General features: G+C 27.4%; 1 protein-coding gene across 1 annotated transcript; it reads right to left on the bottom strand.

Moving 5' to 3' along the window:
• Positions 1-1,113: 1,113 nt before the first annotated feature.
• LOC100161164 (disks large homolog 5-like) lies at positions 1,114-19,612 on the bottom strand. The gene is given in 19 exon segments (XM_029485311.1): positions 1,114-1,845; positions 1,919-2,077; positions 2,139-2,365; positions 2,445-2,679; positions 2,764-2,888; positions 2,971-3,274; positions 3,339-3,643; positions 3,708-3,899; positions 5,634-5,803; positions 5,878-6,136; positions 6,210-6,422; positions 8,250-8,584; positions 8,793-9,090; positions 10,228-10,358; positions 10,424-10,556; positions 10,621-11,587; positions 11,590-11,728; positions 19,051-19,388; positions 19,456-19,612. Coding segments are annotated over 19 exon segments (4,680 nt in total). The 5' UTR covers positions 19,496-19,612; the 3' UTR covers positions 1,114-1,735.
• Between the last annotated feature and the right edge of the window lie 731 nt (positions 19,613-20,343).

The raw sequence follows: 20,343 nt of genomic DNA, 5'->3' as shown, positions 1-20,343 counted from the left end.
ATCACGGACATCCCCCCCACCCGGACTGTTTTCAGTGTAGTAGGACATTTTCTCCCGATACATTTTTGATCCGGACATTTCCCCACCATTTTTTTTTAAAAGTTTACTATTTCATAATAATATTTTATTATCTAATATGAAAAATGTATTATTTTATTATTAAATATTTTGCCTATTGTCTCATATTTTTAAATATTTTCATAAATATAATAAATTATAAATGTATATTTTTGATCAACTGAACTATTTGAATAAAATTAAAAAACAATGAGGGGGGGGAATACCCTACTACACCCAAAACAATCAGGGGTAAAATGTCCATTTAACAAACAGACTTTATAAATATATTATAGTATTAACAATATTATTTTTTATATGAGTATATCTATTTTTTTTTGTTTTTTTTTTGCTAATTTGTCCAGTACGATAGTTGGATGTTATATTTATAACCCCACAACGAACAGCCATAGAAAAAATATTACCACTAAGTCAACAACTTGATTTTCTGTAACGATATTAGTGATCTTACTTATTTTTTCATCTGCCGAGCGTTTAGAAGTAGAGAAACTAGCATCAAAATAGCTAGTAATTTTCCTTTTATAGATATAGTAATTGTGGAAATGTAAAATAGACAAAATAGTCAATATTACAAAAGACACCGACCGTAATAGTAAGTAATAGTATTACACGGATCTACAGTAGAAAACACGAGTACGAAAGAGTAAAGACGAATCACGGTGATAACTAAATATTTTGAGTTATGGCAAATAAAATGAGCAATTGATATTTCAAGTTTTCAACTAACTAATGACCTGTTGGTACGTAATATTGTAAAATATACCTACCGATCGCACTATCGCCCGTATGGGCCAATGTTCTGGGAAAGTGTAGAGCTAGTTGTTATTGAGAACTCTCGATGTTCGAGTGGGATAATTCCCATATTATATTTTGTGTACACAACTAAATATTAATAATAATAATAATAATATCCTAGTTCCTAGATATGAGTCTAGATAATAATATAGTCATGTCATATAAACACGTATAAACATATTCTGACATTCTATCGATACCATAATTATTATATATTTTTATTTTATTTATTTTATCTTTTCCTATATTTTTTTAGATTCTCAGCGGAGTGAAGAAGCTAGTGAATGGTTTCTTTATTTTTTTTGTATCCGGTTTACAAAAATATACAATATAATCAAAAATGCATTTTGTCAATTACATCATATACATTTTTTTTATAATTTGTTAATTATTTACATAATTTATTTGTAGATGATTCCGAAATTGATGCTAAATCATATATTATCTTAGTGAGTATCTAATTTTGCTATTTCGAGATTCTAGAAAACTATTTTATCGGCTTGTCTTTTTAATATAATTTTGAAATTTTGGTTGTCTATTGACATTATCATAGTCATTATATTATGGTAAAGCAAAATTATATCGCTTAACTTTTGGAATATAAGTTTCAACATTATTGCAACTATGTAATGCTGCATTACTAATTAATCGCTTAAAATTATTACTTTTGTTGTTTTTCTAGTAAAATGTTTGGTAAGCCATTTAATTTATAACGCTATATTTACAAATGTTTGTTGAGCATAACTTAATTTAACGTTAATCGCAAATATTGGGAACCCCAAAGTAGTATAATAGAAATAATAATAATCATAATAAAACTAAATAATTTTGGACGGAAAAATGATTCATAAAACACTTAATATCAAATTGGAGTTGGAGAAGAAACCGAAAATGTTTCACTTTGTTCCAAATCATCAGTAGCTTTGATTTGTGTACACATGTATGCCATATTAACTCCAGCTGGTGTGGCGGCTACAATAAAACATTTAATATTTCTAGTATAATTCACAATGAAATATTATATATACTCTCAATAGAAACACACCTGGAATGTTATGTCGATATTCTGGTGCAAGCTTCAATGCATGTTCATCCATGTCTTTTGCTGCTTTAGCAGACATTTTATCATGCAAAGGTTGAGAGTCATTATCTAATTTCAATTGCTCAGTGGATTTAAGCTCAGTTAAATCGGTGCTTGGTTCAGCTAGAATATGTACAAGATACATGTAATACACAGTTATTTTTGTTCATAAAATTACACTTACAATTTAAACTGATAAGTCTTTGGTAAGAAGGCATCACAGTAGCATCATCATGTAAATTACTAGAATCACTACTATACCAACCCAAGTTCATATTTGAAAAACAAGCTAATTCTTTAGAACTGCTGCGTTGATGATTTTCACGTTTACAAAAACTGGGTATTATTGCACGTTGTGCATCACCTTCTAATTTTTCTTCGCTACATCTAGTTACAAGTTCTTCTTCAACTCTAAACATAAAAAATTAAACTTAACAATAAATCATTTATTAAAAAAATGTGATAAAACTTAAATTTTAAATATAATTACTTGTATTTACTAGGTATAATGCCAACTTGTTGTTTATGACCATTGTGATCAACTAACCACGCTCGCCAATTGCCGGGAATACCATTATACATTGTGTTATCTACATACAGAATATCATCTTTGTGAAATTGTAGCTGAGAAGAATTACTTCCATCTTCACTTAATTCAATTGTACGATCAAACAGTGCTCGGATATAAAAGCTATCCCCAGGTTTATCCTTTATTTCATTGTATTCTATTATAATTAACAAATTATTAAATACATATTTTTTCGTTTAGAAACATTTAATAATAATTATTAAATAATGTTACTACGTACTATCAATTAAATATTGTGCTAGAACTGTGACTTTTTCAGCTGGCTTGGCTAATTCAAAAGCTGCTTCTTCAGCAGTCGCTTCTCTTAAATCTGTTCCATTATATTCAAGTATACGATCACCAGTTCTGTGTAAAAAAAAATATTTATAAATAAACTATATATTATTGTTAAGATTAATTAAAATAGTCAAATTTTCAGTAGCCGTACCGTAAACCTGCGTTATAAGCCAATGAATTTAAGTTAACACTATGTACAAATATTCCAACAGCATTTCCGCCAACTAGGCTTATTCCTAAGTTACTACACTTCTTTGTCTCCATTATAAAATACCGTGGTTCATATGCTCTTAAGCTTGTACTATCTGTATTTTGATCACTCTTTTGCAAATTTAATGTAGATATGTCATGAGTTAGAAATGAAAACTTTCTATTAAAAGTAGGTGAATTGCATGGTGTTTGAGTTTCTGAAAGGTTGCTAGTTGAATTTTTGGTGTATTGTAGCTCTTGGTATTCTAAAAACATAAAATAGTTAACATTTATTTATACAAAATTATTAATGGACTAATTAATACATACTATCTGGGCTGTATTGTACTAGCATGGTAACTGTGTTTCTACACTGTTGTAAAATATTTTCAGCTAACTGATAAGTAGCACATCTCAAGTTTATTCCACAAACTTCTAATAGTTGATCTCCAACTTGAATACCTACTTTGTAAGCCACACTATGTTCATTAACAGAAGATACAAAAACTCCACTACTTTCAACACAAAGTATCTTAATTCCTAGAGGTTCGACTGATTTCTCTATATTGATCCGTCTCAACTCGCCTGTTAATGGACCACTTCGATCACCTCTTGCTAGTGGTCTTTTCAAATATCTAAAATATTTATTTTATTAGGAATTAGTATTAAGACTGTTAAAAATTTAGTTTTAATACTAACTTTGATGCCCAATCATATACAGATTGTCGCTTATTGGCGGGCATAGATATTTGTCCAGGATTAAGAACTTCAACTCTAAAAGTAAGCATTGGGCTATCCATTTCTCTACTTATAGATCTCTTGATACTCCCAGTCGATATGCCAACTGCACCACCACTACTTTTATTAGTCACACTTGGGTTGGAAGTGATTCTAAGTAATATAAGTAATATATTGATTCATATTTATTATTATTATATTAAAATTATACAATTTTATTTATCAAATAATAGTATTTAATAAAACAGAATATTTTAATAAATATCCACCCAAACAGTAAAATTAATATTTTCAAAAACTTATATCATACCTACAATTTAAAAAAAAAAAATACTTTTTAATACAGTGAAATTTCCATACAACAACAAACTTTCATTTAACAACATATTCTGTTTAAAACAATATTTTTGAGAACCAAATTTATTTTGTTCTATTTTAATAAAATTATCTATAATGCAAATATTTTTAAGTTTCAGTACATAATATTATCTAATAAAATAACTCATTGATATTATAATTTGATGTTGATAAAGTTTATAATAAGTATACAAGGAGGATATATATATATATATATATACATTCAACTTAAGACACTCAATATTTCAGAAAACACTAATGTTTTTGAACATTTTTTTTTTTCATTGTTATAAAATTTCAAGAGTTCAAGGCGATTAATGGGAGTTCAAAAATTTACCACCAAATATAAAGTAACGTAAAAATTATAAGTTCAAGCACTCATAAAAAATGAATGTTCTGTTTAAGTAAACTTTTTATTATGGGTAGAAAAACTTGTATCGAATATTCTATACAAATTTTTAATCTTAGTTATTAAAAGAAATACTTTTATGAATTTCTAACTGAAAAATAATTTTAAAAACTTCAATAATGTCTCATGGCTATAAATAGCTCAAAGTCAAAATTGTTTGAAAATACTACCTTGTACGGAAAATGGTATTTTTAATATTTGGTGATACTTTTAAGTGTCAAGCATTATTCGTTTTTGAATAACAACAAAATATCATAAGTTGATATATTAAATTCAGTAATTTAACGATAAAAGTCCAATATCATAAAAAATTTAAATCCTAATGCAAATAAATAATTAATGCTACTTTCCAATAATTTTTTTTTTTTTTATTAAGGTAGAAATTTTGTAGAAAATATGAAAATTATCAAAAATTTGATGAATTTTGTCAATATTTGACTTAAACTCATATAAAAAATAATAGTGCCCATGTATCTTTAATATTTTTGAACTTACATAAATGAAACTCATAAGGAACCTTGCATAAAATTGTTAAGCTATTTTACTAAGTGAGTAAGTTTTTAACGAGATTAATTTCAAAAAATGTCTCAATGCTATAACTAGCTCAAAGAGTCAAAAAATTTTGAAGATGTTACCATTCGTTAAAAATGCTATGTAATTACTTAATGATAATTTCAAATGTCTACAGTTATTAGTTTTTGAGTAATACTAAAGAAATCAAATCGATTTTTTCAAAACTTGGTTTTGCGTATAAATTACCATTTTTTTCACTTATTCTTTGTTTTTCTTGACAGTTTAAAAAGCTACTTGAATTTTTTCTATTTTTACCTCCCAAAATTACCAACTACATTTACTTTTCTATCAGAAACCATTTGATCTCGAAAATAGAAGCATTTTTATTTTTTATTCGCTGAGTACGTAATTATACAAATACTAAATTTGCATTTAGCAGAAAAAATTGTATGTTTCTATCTTTAACATAAATGTATTAGACTGAATCAACCTAAGACAAAATTAATTTTACTAAAGACAAATTTGCTATTTTTTAAGTTTGTAAGACAGAAAAAACACATTCTTTAAAATAAAAATTTATACCTAAAAAGAAAAATTTACAAACATACCCAAACTTCGGAGTTTCACTCTTTCTAGGAAATGTACCAAATTTATAACCATGATAAGATTCTGGCATATCTTCACCACGATAGCCGTTTTTAGTCATTATGCGATGAGGTGATGTATTTGTTTGTCTATTGTAGAGCATATCAACGGATGGAGAGCGACTGTGATGAAACTGTATAAAGATACATTATCTAGATAAGACAAGTAAATGTGTATAGTATTTATTTCATATATATTTTAATTTACCTGAGAAACATGACTGTAAGGAGGTTCAAAACAATTTAACATTGATTCCAGCTTAGGGGTTGGATATGGTTGTGAATATCTACTATATCGTGGAGTGAGAAAATGATGAGCGTTGATTGATGGTGGTCTATTCATATTATGTGATGTAGGTCTTGCTGCAAGGTTATTTTCAGCATTACTATCAGTAACGCTATATTTGTATTTGCCAGTTATCTTTTTAACATAATAGTCCATTACATCTTTACCAATTTTACCAGATCTATTTAAATAAAGTAAGGAAATAGTTTCAAATATATTTCATTTTAATATATAGAATAAAATAAAATATTTACCCAACAGAGAAATCTTTAGGTGAAGTAACAGTTTTTGATTTATTTTGAGATGACCAAGACGGAAGACTATTTAAAAGCATGGATAACGGCCAACGTTCCTTGTTTTTACGAGGATGAAGTATTGTACCAGTTCCGTGGTCAATTACAGGGCTACTTCTAGCTTTTGGCCAAGTACCACTAATCTTGTCTAAATCCTTAGATTTTCTATGTCTACTATAAAAAATAAAAATAACAAAATGTATGTTTATCAAATAATTATAAAATAAAGTTACCTAACTATTAAAAAATAAATAAATGCAATGAACTAATTTACATATACTTAAGAGTTTTGTATAATTATGTAGTAGTTATTGGTTTTGACTTAATCTAAGACAATTTTTATGATATTTTAGTAATCATTTGATACTGGTATAATATATTATTATTTGTATCTATAACCAGTGGCATAATTTGCGGTATTGCAGGAAATCACCAAATAAACACAACATACAATTATTTTTATTTTATTTTTTACTGAAAACATTATGTCTTTCATTAAATTCTAGTGCGCTGGCTGCTGAAGCATCATATCAAATGGATAATTTTTACAATGCAAAATATATTTTATTTAAAAATTGTATTAATTATTTCCATACTCGTAAATTGTTATTTGTATAGCTGTTTCTTTGTCTCTCTCTCTCTTTTCGTTAAATAGTATGTCATTATATGGAAGGTTATGTGTTTCATTCACCATTGGTTTAGTCGGTCAAAAGTAAAACCGGTGAATATTAAATTTATAAATAGACCTATAAACGTATCAATAATGAAGATAATAATCATAGTGTCTTACAATAAGTTTTGCATTATATGGGAAAGTTTTTTTTACTGAATAATGATACTTCTGTTTCGCCATTTCAGCATCATTTAAATCTGTATTTTATATTTTGGATTCTGAGTGAGCGATGAATGTATTAATTTCACATTAATGTTTGTTCTTTAATTTTTAAACTTCTTTTTTGTATGTGCATATACGATAAGTAGTCGATACTTCGATTTTCAACTTCATTATCTTTTTTGATGGGAAAGTGAATCTAGTTAGTGCATTAAGGAGGCCATAATCCCATATTCCCAGTAATTTTCAAAAGAACTACGAACAAAAAAAAAATTAGGGAAAACTGGGAATTTTTACGCAAAATGGGTTTTTGACAAAATCAATTTTCGCTAACGGTGGAACTCTAAAATAAATGAGCGTAGATACATGTTAGATACATGAAATTTTCATTGGTTGTTTATATGAGTATTTTCTATACACGATCAAAATATTTTAATTAGTTTTGAACTGTTTATGGACATTTTCGTAATAGCATAGGCTGTCTGGCTGTTTTAGCTCAGAATATTTTTTCTTATACAATGATATTAAATCATTGAATTCAAATTTAACACCATACATTATAGCGACTCATTTGTAACCTACTCTACAGCAGAGCGACACCCACTTGTCCACCTTTTTTTACTTTTATTTTTATAATTATAATATCTGGCTAAAAATTAGTTTTAAGCAGTATATTATAATGATTTATTCAATAAAATGCAATGTATCTAGTGATTTAAATGTCATGAGAATAATATTTATAAATAATAAATTGTAGAGATAAGTCAATTACAAAATGTGGCCATTTTGAAATAATTTGTTTGTTTTTATTGTAAGTAATTTGAAATGCAAGTGAAGCGAACAATTTTTTATAGGTATTGATTCCACAAACTGTATGTAGTATACTGGCACAATTTTTGTTACCATAATATTAATTTGGGGAACCTATAAAAAATCTAAAAAGACGCAATTCACTGATGATAGCTGAAATGAATGGATTATGCAGTTGTTTCAATACATATTTAAATAAAGAGTTAATAATACAAGAGGTTTCTTTTAAAAAGTAACAAAAGCTAAAACATTTCAAAAAATCTGTGCTCATTGAGAAAAAATGATGATGAACAAATTATAGTAGTAGATATTATGTTAAGAATAAAGCTATATTAATCCAAGAAAAAATAAATAATTACCTAAGATGCTTAGTAGTAGTGGGGGGTGTAGGATGTAGTCTAAAAGCATCAATTACAGAATCTAATTCTGCTATAGTATCTTTTTGATCTCGTTCAGAGATAGGTGAAGGATATTGAGGTTTTTTATAAGATTCTTGATGCATTGAATAACTAGATTTATCTGTTTGTGTTGTACTATTAGTATATTTTTTATGAATATCGCGATTTGAACTGGAACCACAATTTTCAGCGCAATATGTAGATTTCATAGTTGTAATAGTTAATACATCACCAGGTCCATACAGTGATAGCATAGCTTCTTTTGAATGTTTTACATTATCTAATGTTGTGTTTATCTAAAAAAAAAAAAGATATAAGAATATCCATTCTGAAGTTCTGTCACTGGACAGTCTCCTCTTCATGTGCTTCATGTCTTTCTTTAATCACTATCATCATTGTTACTTATTGTTTTATGTGTAAACAGATTGTAATATATTTTTAATAAAAAAAAAAAAAAAAAGAATATCCATACAAATCTTTTTTTTCATTTATACATTTACTTACACTTAATACTCTATCACCAACATCTAAATTTCCATCATAAGCAGCCATTGAACCAGGTGTTATTTTACTGATATATACACCAGTTTCCAATGAGATTCCATGACCATAATTGTTTATTTTAAGTTGAGTTGTGAAAAGACTCCTTGATGGAGAAACAGGCTTTCTTCGGCTTACAACCAAAGTAGTACTGCTTAATGATCTCATAGTCTCCAAAACTAATTGTTTACTAATTGATGTACAATCAAGGCTATTCACTCTTAATATACAATCATTAACTCTAGAAAAAAAAACTTGCATAGATATAATAAAATGGTAAAAAAAAGAATTAAATATTTTATGTTATCATTTATATTTATTAAATAATTAAATATAACTGTTCAGAGGAAGTCATCACACTATTTGATTTCTCTTTCAATCCCACACAAAATATATCACGTTTGCATTCACTAATCTAGTATTGTAACTTATCAGCTATAATATTAAAGCGAATTGACCCAACATAAGATTATCATCTGGGGTTTAAAGTGAGCTACAAACATTTTAAATAGTTATAATGCTCTTTGAAATTAAAACATCAATAAAAGCCTATGATGTGCTCTAGATAATAATCTATACTTTAATTATTATAATCAGTCAATTCACTCCAATATCAAAACTAACACCAAATTGGTTCTTCTGAATTCAAATTGCATTCAATGTTGCACATAGATCAGAGACAGTAAACAAAATGTATACTGACATACTTTTAAATAATGGGGAATTTGTTAGGAGCCCCTGCTAATTATGTAATAATGTATACTCTATTCCATATAAGAACAGGCTTCGTAGGCCGAGTTGTGCGCATGGGAGTGGCTTAGTTCTCGTGGCAGTACCTGATGCACCGCCAAAGTGGAGACGGCCTCTGACCGTCACAGAACGAAAACCGGTCGCCCCCCAAAGCCTGATCTTATTTGGAATAGACTATAGAGTATAATGCAATGTAACATAGTATAAACATTTTCAATATGCATAATAACTCTATGAACTGATCATCCAGTGTAAATGGAAATGTGCTGACACAACCCTTTTGATCTATAAAGATTACAGATAGAGCCTAAATCCACACTAGACAAGCAGTAGTGTTACTATCATCAATTAGGGTGAACATTGTAAGAATATCATTTGTAGATTTCCTGAAATCTTTCTTAATAAAAACATCTTTTTCCGTAAGTAATGTAATTCATTCACGTAAAAGGATTGTCTTAAACTATTATCAAAATTAGAGTGTTTGAAATAAGTATGCGCTCTACAGTTTATTTGTCTAAGTTTTGAATATAAAAAATGTATAGATTGGATGTTGTACTGTGGAGATATATATGCATTTAAAGAATTTAATTGACTTTTTCACTCTTATATATAATATATAATGTACATTTAAAATATACTATGTTCAAACCTCAATTTCTTTGCTGCAATACTTCCTTCATTGACGGATGTTATATAAATTGCATGATCGTTGGGATACAAAGGATCATCTCTTCCACCAAGTAAATCAATTCCTAAATCTTCATTTGTGCCTAAAACACCCTGAAAATATACATTTACATTAAGTCATACGTAAACTAATAATATTTTAAATACCTAATACTTACTAAATCAATATTTAATATTTCAGTATCCCAGTCTTGAAGGTCGGTACCTATTGCAGAATCTTGACTATAACAACCAGTAGCCTGTACATTTAGTAAATGAACTTCTTTTTCTAATTGAGATCCCTTTTTTTCCCTACAAAGTAAGAAAACATATTTGCATAAGGAAAAAATTGCATTTTTAACTATTATTATCATACTTAAAATCATTGTGATTTTTAGCTGTATCACTTTTTTGTTTCAGTATGTCATCACTATCTCTAATAATACGCGATAACTTGCTCACTGCATCATCGCGCTGCTTTCTTAAACTTTCACAGAGGGTTCGTATACTTTCACGCTCTAACACAATTTTATCACGTTCACTAAAAGCCCAATCACGGCGTCTTTTGGATACTTCTACTTCTTCTAGAGACTTATCTAATTCATTATGATATTTATCTGCTAATTTTCTTAAACGTTCAATTTCCTGATTAGCTTGATCTAGATTATCCATAGGTTCTTTCTGACAAGAGTTAAATAAATCGAAAGTAGCATCTTGTTCTTGTGAATGTTTTATATTTTCTATTTCTCTACTGGAGTCATAATTTAAAAGACTTTTAAATTCTCTTTGAGATTCATTTTTAGGTATTATCTCTCCAAATCTTTCCTGATTATCATTACATTCTTTGAGTATTTTATCACGATCATGTAATGCTGATGATATTTCACGTTTTAATGATTCAATGTGCAATTGTAGAGTTTTCTTTTCATCTCTACAAGATTTTATTTCATTTTCCAATAATTTATTTTTGTTGTAAGCTTGAGATAAATCTTCAGAGAGCTTTTCGAGTTCATTAAGAACATTATTTCGTTCACTCATAATGAGTCCATATTCTTTAACAGCAGAATCATAAGCTTCTTTCAATTTTTTAAGTTCTGTTCTACTTTTTACACTAAAATCAACGGGAGCTTTCATCTCTTTGACCATTACTTCATGTTTTTGTTGAACTTTTTGTATGGCTTCCCGAAGATCATTATTTTCTAGAAGTGTTAAATTCCATTGACATATAGCAGTTGTATGCTGTTGTTTTAAAACATCTCTTTCTTGAAAAGCTATAACACGTTCTTTAAATAATTCATTACATTGTTTTTTTAGTTGTTTAATTTCATCTTTCATCATGTCCATTTAACAACAGCTGCTGAATGTGTAGCATGCAAGTTTTCATATCCCTTTTTCAAAGATTCATAATCTTTTAGCGTTGAATCATATGGCATGAAGTAATCATTAAGGGAATCACCACTTGCTGTATCATCTTCAGGAATATCCTGAAAAATATTTAAATTACGTCATAATACAATTTTAAAATATTAATGTTATAATTTATTACTTTATCTATGCTTAAATATATTATTGAAAAAGTAAATATGTAAGTAATATCCCCTGCAATAGAATGATGGAAACCATAAGTAATATAAAAATTGATTTGTTAATTTAATCAAACTTTAACTCATTTAAAGTGTATTGTGATTTCATACACCGTAATTCATAGTAATAATTATTTGTTATTTTCATTTTGATTATAACTACAGTAGAAACCGTTTATAATGACGTTCAAGGGACCAAAGAAAATAGGTCATAATAACCGGTTGTCATAATAAGCAAAATTACTAAAAAAAAAATTGTAACTTCAATAAATATTATTATTATTATTATTATTATTTATTTACGTAATGTATGATATAGAAAATAAGTAAAGATAAAAAACATTTAATTATGTACATATTTAAATTCATTAATTCAATTATTATTTAAAAAAAAATCTGTTATTTCATTTTGAAACTCTTGTTCGATTTTGTTTCAAGCTTTCTATATGTTAGACATCGTAGAGTGACGTACCCCTAATTCATTAGGTAAGTGCAGTGGCGCCGAACACGGGGTATAGGTCGGGCGGTCGCCCGACCAAAGTTTTTGGGTGGTGGTGGTGGTCAATTTGGTGGTTGTAAATAATAATAATATTATGCTCTAATTCTTATAGATATATTATTGTTTCATAACACGTAATCAATTAATTCCGCTAGCCATTTTAGACTATAATAACTATTAACTAATAAGCAATAAGGTACCAATTATATGCAGTAAGACCTGATGTGTACAGCGTAAATAACCATATAATATTGTTATAAATGTACCTATATTACAATAATTAATATTATGTGGGTATGGGTACTACGAAGTACGAACTATTGTCAATTCTGATAATTCTATTTATTGTATTAATATAGCTTATCGTTATTAATAAATAAATGGTTGGCCTGTGGACGTTGATGTTAATAATATCATGTAATAATATCATATCTATGTACGGGAAAAATAAAAAAAGTCTATTTATAAATTATATTTAGTACGGATGTACGGGACGTACGGTGAATAGGTTTTATCAACATTTCATAAGCTACAATATAAGTATTGCCTATGCCTAGTGTCCAGTTATAACCGCAATTGGCGCAATTATTGTTGTACTCTTCAGTTTTCTTAGTTCTTAGTTGTTAGTAAGAAATTGTCGGACGATTTTAAGTATTGAACATTTGTTACCTATTTTATTTATCTCTGGTGTTATTATCTTTTAATGATTCAAAACAAGATTCTTTTTTTGTGGATTGTCAATTTTTATTGCGAAATCTGTGATTTAATTTGAATATTAATTACTTAATAGTTTTGGTTTAGACTTAAATTCAATAGCTAATTCAAATATGTCTAGTGAAGGTGAAAAATGCAATTTTTGTAATCGTTTAAGAAATAATTTGAACAAAGTAAATTGGAATCGCCATTTAGCTAAGTGTGAAATTTTATTTTTGACAAAAATAACTAAACCAAACAAAAAATCTAAAAATGATCGATGTGGCGATATTAAATCATTTTTTTTCATATAAAAGACCGAAAACAGAAAATCCTGATTATGATAAACAGATTCAAATACCATCAGTCAGTGAGATTTTACCAACTGACACTCCTACTGCAGGTAATTATAAAAATTATTTACCTACTTATAATTTTAAAATGTATTGGAATTTTGTAAAATTTTAAAATTTAAAATTATCAATTTAGTAAAACTATAAATGTAGGAATTATTGTGATTTTTAATATAACCATTATAACCTATACCCAAAAAATAAATTGTTATAAATATATTATATATTTATATATTCTATTAGGTATACCTATTATATTTTTATTGCTTTCATTGAATGAGATACCTACTAATTTGATAATTAATTATTTTAAATTATTTTTCGCCTACAAAAAAATACAATTAGTTGGTACAAGTTGTTAATTATAATTTTTTGTTGTACATTTCATGTGTTAAAATAGACATTTTTATTCATTATTTTACAACTAAATTTACTATATAAATTCTTTAAATCCATAATGACAGAAAAATCGCCTGCAGTTTATAAAGACCCTACAGGTTCAAAGGGAAATGCTGAATCTACATGTATTAACTACCATCAAACACCATTGGTCAGTGACATTTTACAACCGACACTCCTACTGCTGGTAATTATAAAAATATTATTTATATCTACCTATAATTTTAAAATGTATTGCCATTTTACCAAATAAAAATTAAAAATTGACAATTTATTAGAAAAAATACAAAAAGCTATAATTTAAAATACATGTTTTTAATTAAATTTTTTTGTTGTACATTTGATGTGTTAAAAACAAATTTTTATTCATTGTTTTACAACTAAATTTACTATATAAATTCTTTAAATCCATAATGACAGAAAAATTGCCTGCAGTTTGTGAAGACCCTACAAGTTCAAAGGGAAATGTTCAATACACAGATATTGAGTATTTAGAGGCTACAAGTATAGAAAAGGATAAACTATTGTGTTTGGAAAATTGTGAATCTACTCAATTAGATCTTTTGGAGGTAAGCAATTATATTTTAAATTAAAAACAATATTTTAATTAGACTAGTAAAAAAAAAAAATAGAAATTGATAACTGTTTTTATTATTTATATAAATACTTAATAAATAGGTAGTATTGTAGTAAGTATTAAGTAGATTGATTAAGATTACTGATTAGTATAAGACTTATTAGAAATATTTTTTCAACCTTTAATGTTGATTACATATTCTAAAATGTCTGAGAAATTGAACGATTTTTAAACCAACATTTTAGAATTTTAGAATCAATGGTGGAATTTTTTTTTTTTTTAAGTTATATATTTTTCTTATAAATTGATAATAACTGTTTTTATTTGTTATTTAATGAGTTTTGTACTAAATAATTTAAATAAAAATAAATTTTTTATAAATTTGTAGTATTCATTTACTTAAGTTTTAGGTATATTGAATTCATAGTTATATAATAATTGTGATGTTTTACTTTGGAAAATAATAACTATAAACTATTAAATTCAAAATTAAGTAATTTTTTTTGTGTAGTTATTTGTTAAGTAAACATAATAATTAAATGTATAAATAAATTTGCTATAGGAGAATACTTCTGAAGATTTTTTTGAATTATCAGCAGCCTCAACTTGGAAAAATGATCCCTTTTTGTTAATAAAGCATTTTACACCAGAAGTTATAAGTATGATTGTGGAATGGGGACCATGTCAGCCAACTTCTGATTTTCTACCAAATAAAGAACTTTTAAAAGACAAAGATGGACGAAATTTTCATGCAGGATGGTACTACAGAACCCACACAGATGGAACTAAAACAAGAAGAAACTGGTTAACTTATTCACCATCACTAAATAAGATATTTTGTTTAGACTGTATTTTATTAGGAAGAAAAACCGCTAAAGGTTGGGTAAAAGATGGATTTTTTCACTGGAAGAATATGGGCATTGCAGTAATTAACCATGAAACAACTAATGCTCATATTGAAGCTTCATAAAAAATTAAATTAAGGGAATCTGTTTTACCCTTAATTCCATCCTTGGAAGTAAACTGAAAATCAAGTGTAGCTCTTAATAGGGAAATTGTGAAACAACTAATAGATATAACAGTCTTTTTGGGACGCCATTGCTTGCCTTTTACAGGGCATAGAGAACGCTGGACTGATCAACTCAAAGGTAATTTTAAAGACTTGGTACTTCTGTTATCTGAACATTCACCGGCACTTGCGTCTCATGTTTCAACTCTCAAATTAAAAGGACGTAAAGATACAGCTTTTATTTCCTGGGATCGCCAAAATCTTTTAATTGAATCTGTTTCAGAATACATATCACAAATTGTTCAATATGATATTATTTCATCAAGAATATTCAGTGTTTCACTCGATTCTACCTTTGATATATCCCGTAAGGAACAGGTTTCTTTTATCATAAGGTATGTTAATGAAACTAATGGTACAGTTATGGAAAGATTATTAGCATTAAGAGAATCCCCATGCACTACCGGAGTTCATCTTTCTGAGTTATTTCAAAATGTTTTTAATCATCATAATCTTGATTGGAAAACTAATTTAGTGGGTCAGTCATATGATGGGGCTGCAAACATGAGTGGACAGTACAATGGGCTTCAAGCTAAAGTACTTGAACAAAATCTTCAAACCCTATTTATTTGGTGTTCTGCTCATAGGTTAAAACTAATAGCTAGTCAGGCAGTAGGATCTTGTTCAAATGCAGTGGATCTATTTGAAAATTTAGAAAAAATATTTACTTTTATCACTGGATGTAAAGCACGATCAGCTTTTTTTAGAGAAAAACAATTAGAACTCTGTCCAAAACAACAAATAAGATCAGTGAAACGTGTAAACACTACTCGTTGGATGTCACATGCCTATGCCTTAAATACCGTACTTGATGTTTACGATGCAGTTTATCAAACAATAGAAGAAGTAAGAAATAGAGACGGAGGATCGGATTTCAAACTTAGTGCTGATTGTAATGGACTGCTTAGTTACTTGACTTCTTATAGGTTTTTAATGACAGCTCTTAAATTAAAAAAAATATTTGAAATACTTGAACCATTAACCCGTACATTACAAGTTCGTGACATAGATATTTTAGCAGCGATGTATTTAGTTAATAGTGCTAAAGAGTCCATAGTGGCACTGAGAACTGAAGAAACATTTGAAAATATTTTGATATTAGCTAAAGAATTTGATGATAAGTATGAGAATGAGGAATTTGAGCCATTGTGGACAACAAGAAAACGTAAAGTTAGAAAAATGGCTGGAGAATTATGTAGTGATGAAGTTGAACAAAATCCTATTCAAAAGTTTAAGGTAGATACTTATTTTGTAGTATTAGGTATTATTAAAACACAAATTAGTCAAAGATTTACTGATAAAACTATTGAAGTAATGAAAGATTTTGCTTTATTATCAACCAAACATATAAAAGAATTAAAAAAAACCTTAAAAGCATACCTATAGATGCATTTAAGGCTGTTTGTTTGGTATATAATACATTAATAAAGTTAGAAGATGTCTGTAGGGAGTATGAACAGTTTATAAATTGTGATTTAATTGTTAATGAAACTTTGCCATTGTATCTGCATTCTAATTTATATGATGACAATTCAAGTTTGAGCTCTAACAATTCAAACAGTGACGATACTACATCTGAACAATTAAATAGGTGGCAAAATTCATCAAGTTTAATGTGTGTTTTTCAAGATTTCTGTAAAGCTGGTCTAAAATCTATTTTCCCAAGTTTATTTATGCTTATAAAAATTGGAGTGATTATTCCAGTATCAAGCTGTTCCCCAGAGAGATCTTTTTCCAAATTAAAATTAATAAAAACTCGTTTAAGAAGCACAGTGGGGGAAGATAGATTGGAAGATCTGATGCGTATCACCTATGAAGCTGATATACAGTTAGATTCACAAATAATAATAGACAACTTTGCGACAAAATCTACAGTTTTAAGTAAAAAATTAAAATACTAAAATAATCTAATTATTTTTTGTCAATTTGTTTTTAGTGAATATTTTACTCTTTACTGTGATTATCATTAAAATAAATAAAAATTATTTATTTAAAAGTTTAAATTATTTAATTTATTATCTATTTTATTATATTATAATTTATAACTACTACTATTAATATTTTATTTGTGAAATTCTATTATTAATTATTAGTAACTTATATTATTACAGTATTACAACTGTTTCAAGTTATGTGTACCTATATTATTAATTTTTATAATATATTTAAATAATTTTTAAATAAATATATAAAAATGTGTGTTATTGTAAATAGAGGAATATCATTAGGGGGGGGGGGGGTATGGGGGGCAGAGCAAAAAATTTTTTTTTAGGTACGTGGTGAGTGTATTGCCTATTTTGGAATGTTTGCCCGACTATTTTAATACTGTCTCGGCGCCACTGGATATGTGGGAATTTTTTTTCACCTTTTTTAACAAAACATGAAATTGGCTTTTTCTTCAATTATGGATTGTTTTCGTTTGCTCATTTTACAATTTCACACAAGAACACAAAACATATTTAATCGCACGTTGATAACCGAACACTGACGATAAAATAAAATAAAATAAAATAAAACTGACGACAAAACAACAGTGAAATTGTCGGTAATATCGGTTGTAATAGTACCTTCAATAAAGTAAAGTTATTATAGATAAAATATTTTTCCAATATAACCAAAAATAACCGTCATAACATCTGTATAGTCATTATATAGACGTCATAAAAACCGATACAAATTAGTACATACAATATAGGAGTTTTGCAGGGAACTTTAATCGAAGGTCATTACACCCAATATGTTACTATAACCGGTGTCATTATAAACCGTTTCTACTGTTTATTGTTATCATATTTGTAAGTATCTAATTTATGTATTTGTGCCTGGCATGTTTAAAACTTTAATAAAAATTAATAAAAAAGTAAAGACTATTTTATTCTTGTAGTAATTATAGGGTAAAAATAGCCCATAGAGTTAATACCAATATACTTTTATTAAAGTATCAGTGGTAATATTTAACTTATGAAATATTAGATTATGCAAGTAAATTTTAAAATAAGTATGAAGTATGATTGTCCAAATCTGATTGTACCATCATTATTAAACATAAAAAATCCTATTAAAAAAAGTTTTTGAACATTTTATTGGGGCTACCACAAGTTTAGAAAAATTAGCATGGAAATCAAACTAAATGTATGCCTTATACATTGTTCAACTTTTACTTAAAATATTTTCTCCTTCCAAAATCCATAAACTATAAAGACATAATAAGATACATAATATAATACAATATTATTGTTATCTTATAAAGTCATATAATTCAAGTTAATAAACGCTTTAAAAAAAATAAATAATGTAGGCTAAATAATTAATATATCAAAATTAGATATGTATTTACTATTTAGCATAAGAATTTTATGACAAATATATGTGCTAAAAATTTGATTGGAGTATTAGACAAGATCAAAAATACTGAACTGAAATTCATTAAAATATGCTGAACAAACAGTTTATAGGCAATAATCTACTAAACTGTTATTAATACCATAAATAGTGGTCCTACTATTATTTAACTACTTTATTTATACCTATACAAATTACAAAGACATTTTGAAATTGGATGAAAAAATAATTCTCTATAAAATCAATTTTTTTCCTTCTTCTAATGTTTAAAAATCAATAAGAAATATGTACCTGTTCAGATCTATTCCAAATTTGTTTTTTGACAGCTAGTTTAGCACCGAGTGAAAGCGATTCTCGATTTTGACTACAATAATTTTCTAATTCTTTTCTTGTCTGGTTGTATCTTTGCACTGTTTTTTCGTGTTGTCTATGTAAACGAAACAAAATTTGTAATACTTGAGTTGTTTTCAGATTTAACATTAAAATCATTATATACCTTCTCAACATCATCAACTCATGCATTGCTATATCACATTGTTGCCTTAATCGATCATAATCACGTTCACGGTTACTATTAGCAAATCGATTCCGATCATAACTTCGATCTGAATAACTTCGAGTAAGCATATCTATCATAGAACAAAAAATAAAATTATATTAGGTATACTCACATGCTCCTAAATATTTTTTACAAACCAGTATTTTTAGAATTTTTAATAGTACTGGTTGACGACATCTTCTTAGTACAGAATCGGCAGAATCATTTTTATGTTTGACAATTCCATGTTATATTTTAATAATGTTTGTAACGGGATGTGCTGAATTTATCGTTGACTAATAGTTCATAGATAAAGTAAATAACACAATCAATTAATGTAAGAATTTTTTAATATTCAAAGATTTAAGTAATTATTAAAATAAAAAATTTAAATGTAGAGAAACAATAAAACGAGTTGAAAAAAATATAATATACCTACTATTATGTAGGCACCTAACAAAAAATAAAAGTTTGTGAACTATATAGGTAAATATTATACGTAGTATATACTAATGAAAATTTGATGTCGTTACTGAAATTGTATAATTTTATCAATCATGAAATTGATAATATTATAAATCGTCGCATCTCCGATGTAATAATTTTAAGGCCTAGAAAAATTCGTATGAACAAAGGAGATACGACGTTTGCTAATTAAGGAATTGGGCTGACAAAATATTTGAAACGTTATTTTCCTCTCCTGTAAAATTTACCATTTTGGACTTACAACCGATATATTATAGAAAAATGATTTACATATTTGACCGAACTTTGAAATATTGACACGGCAAATCAAACACACACATAAATAACGAAAATGCGATCAGTACCACCATAATCATTTAAACCTTCGGAATTACAGACTTGGTGACATTTGTTACAAGTGTTACAAAAAGTTTATAAACGTAGCACAAACATTAGTAAACGCGTACAAATAATATAATAAAATATAAAAAAACAGACGCCAAACAATATTACGGCGACGACAACGATACTGCTATCACACCGCAACAGGACACGACCACGGTTAATAGGTAAATATCGTT

The sequence above is a fragment of the Acyrthosiphon pisum genome, chromosome X (genome assembly GCF_005508785.2).
Source record: "Acyrthosiphon pisum isolate AL4f chromosome X, pea_aphid_22Mar2018_4r6ur, whole genome shotgun sequence".
NCBI lineage: Eukaryota > Metazoa > Arthropoda > Insecta > Hemiptera > Aphididae > Acyrthosiphon > Acyrthosiphon pisum.
The sequence above is the reverse complement of the archived record's forward strand: the minus strand, read 5'-3'. Positions and strand labels throughout refer to the sequence as shown.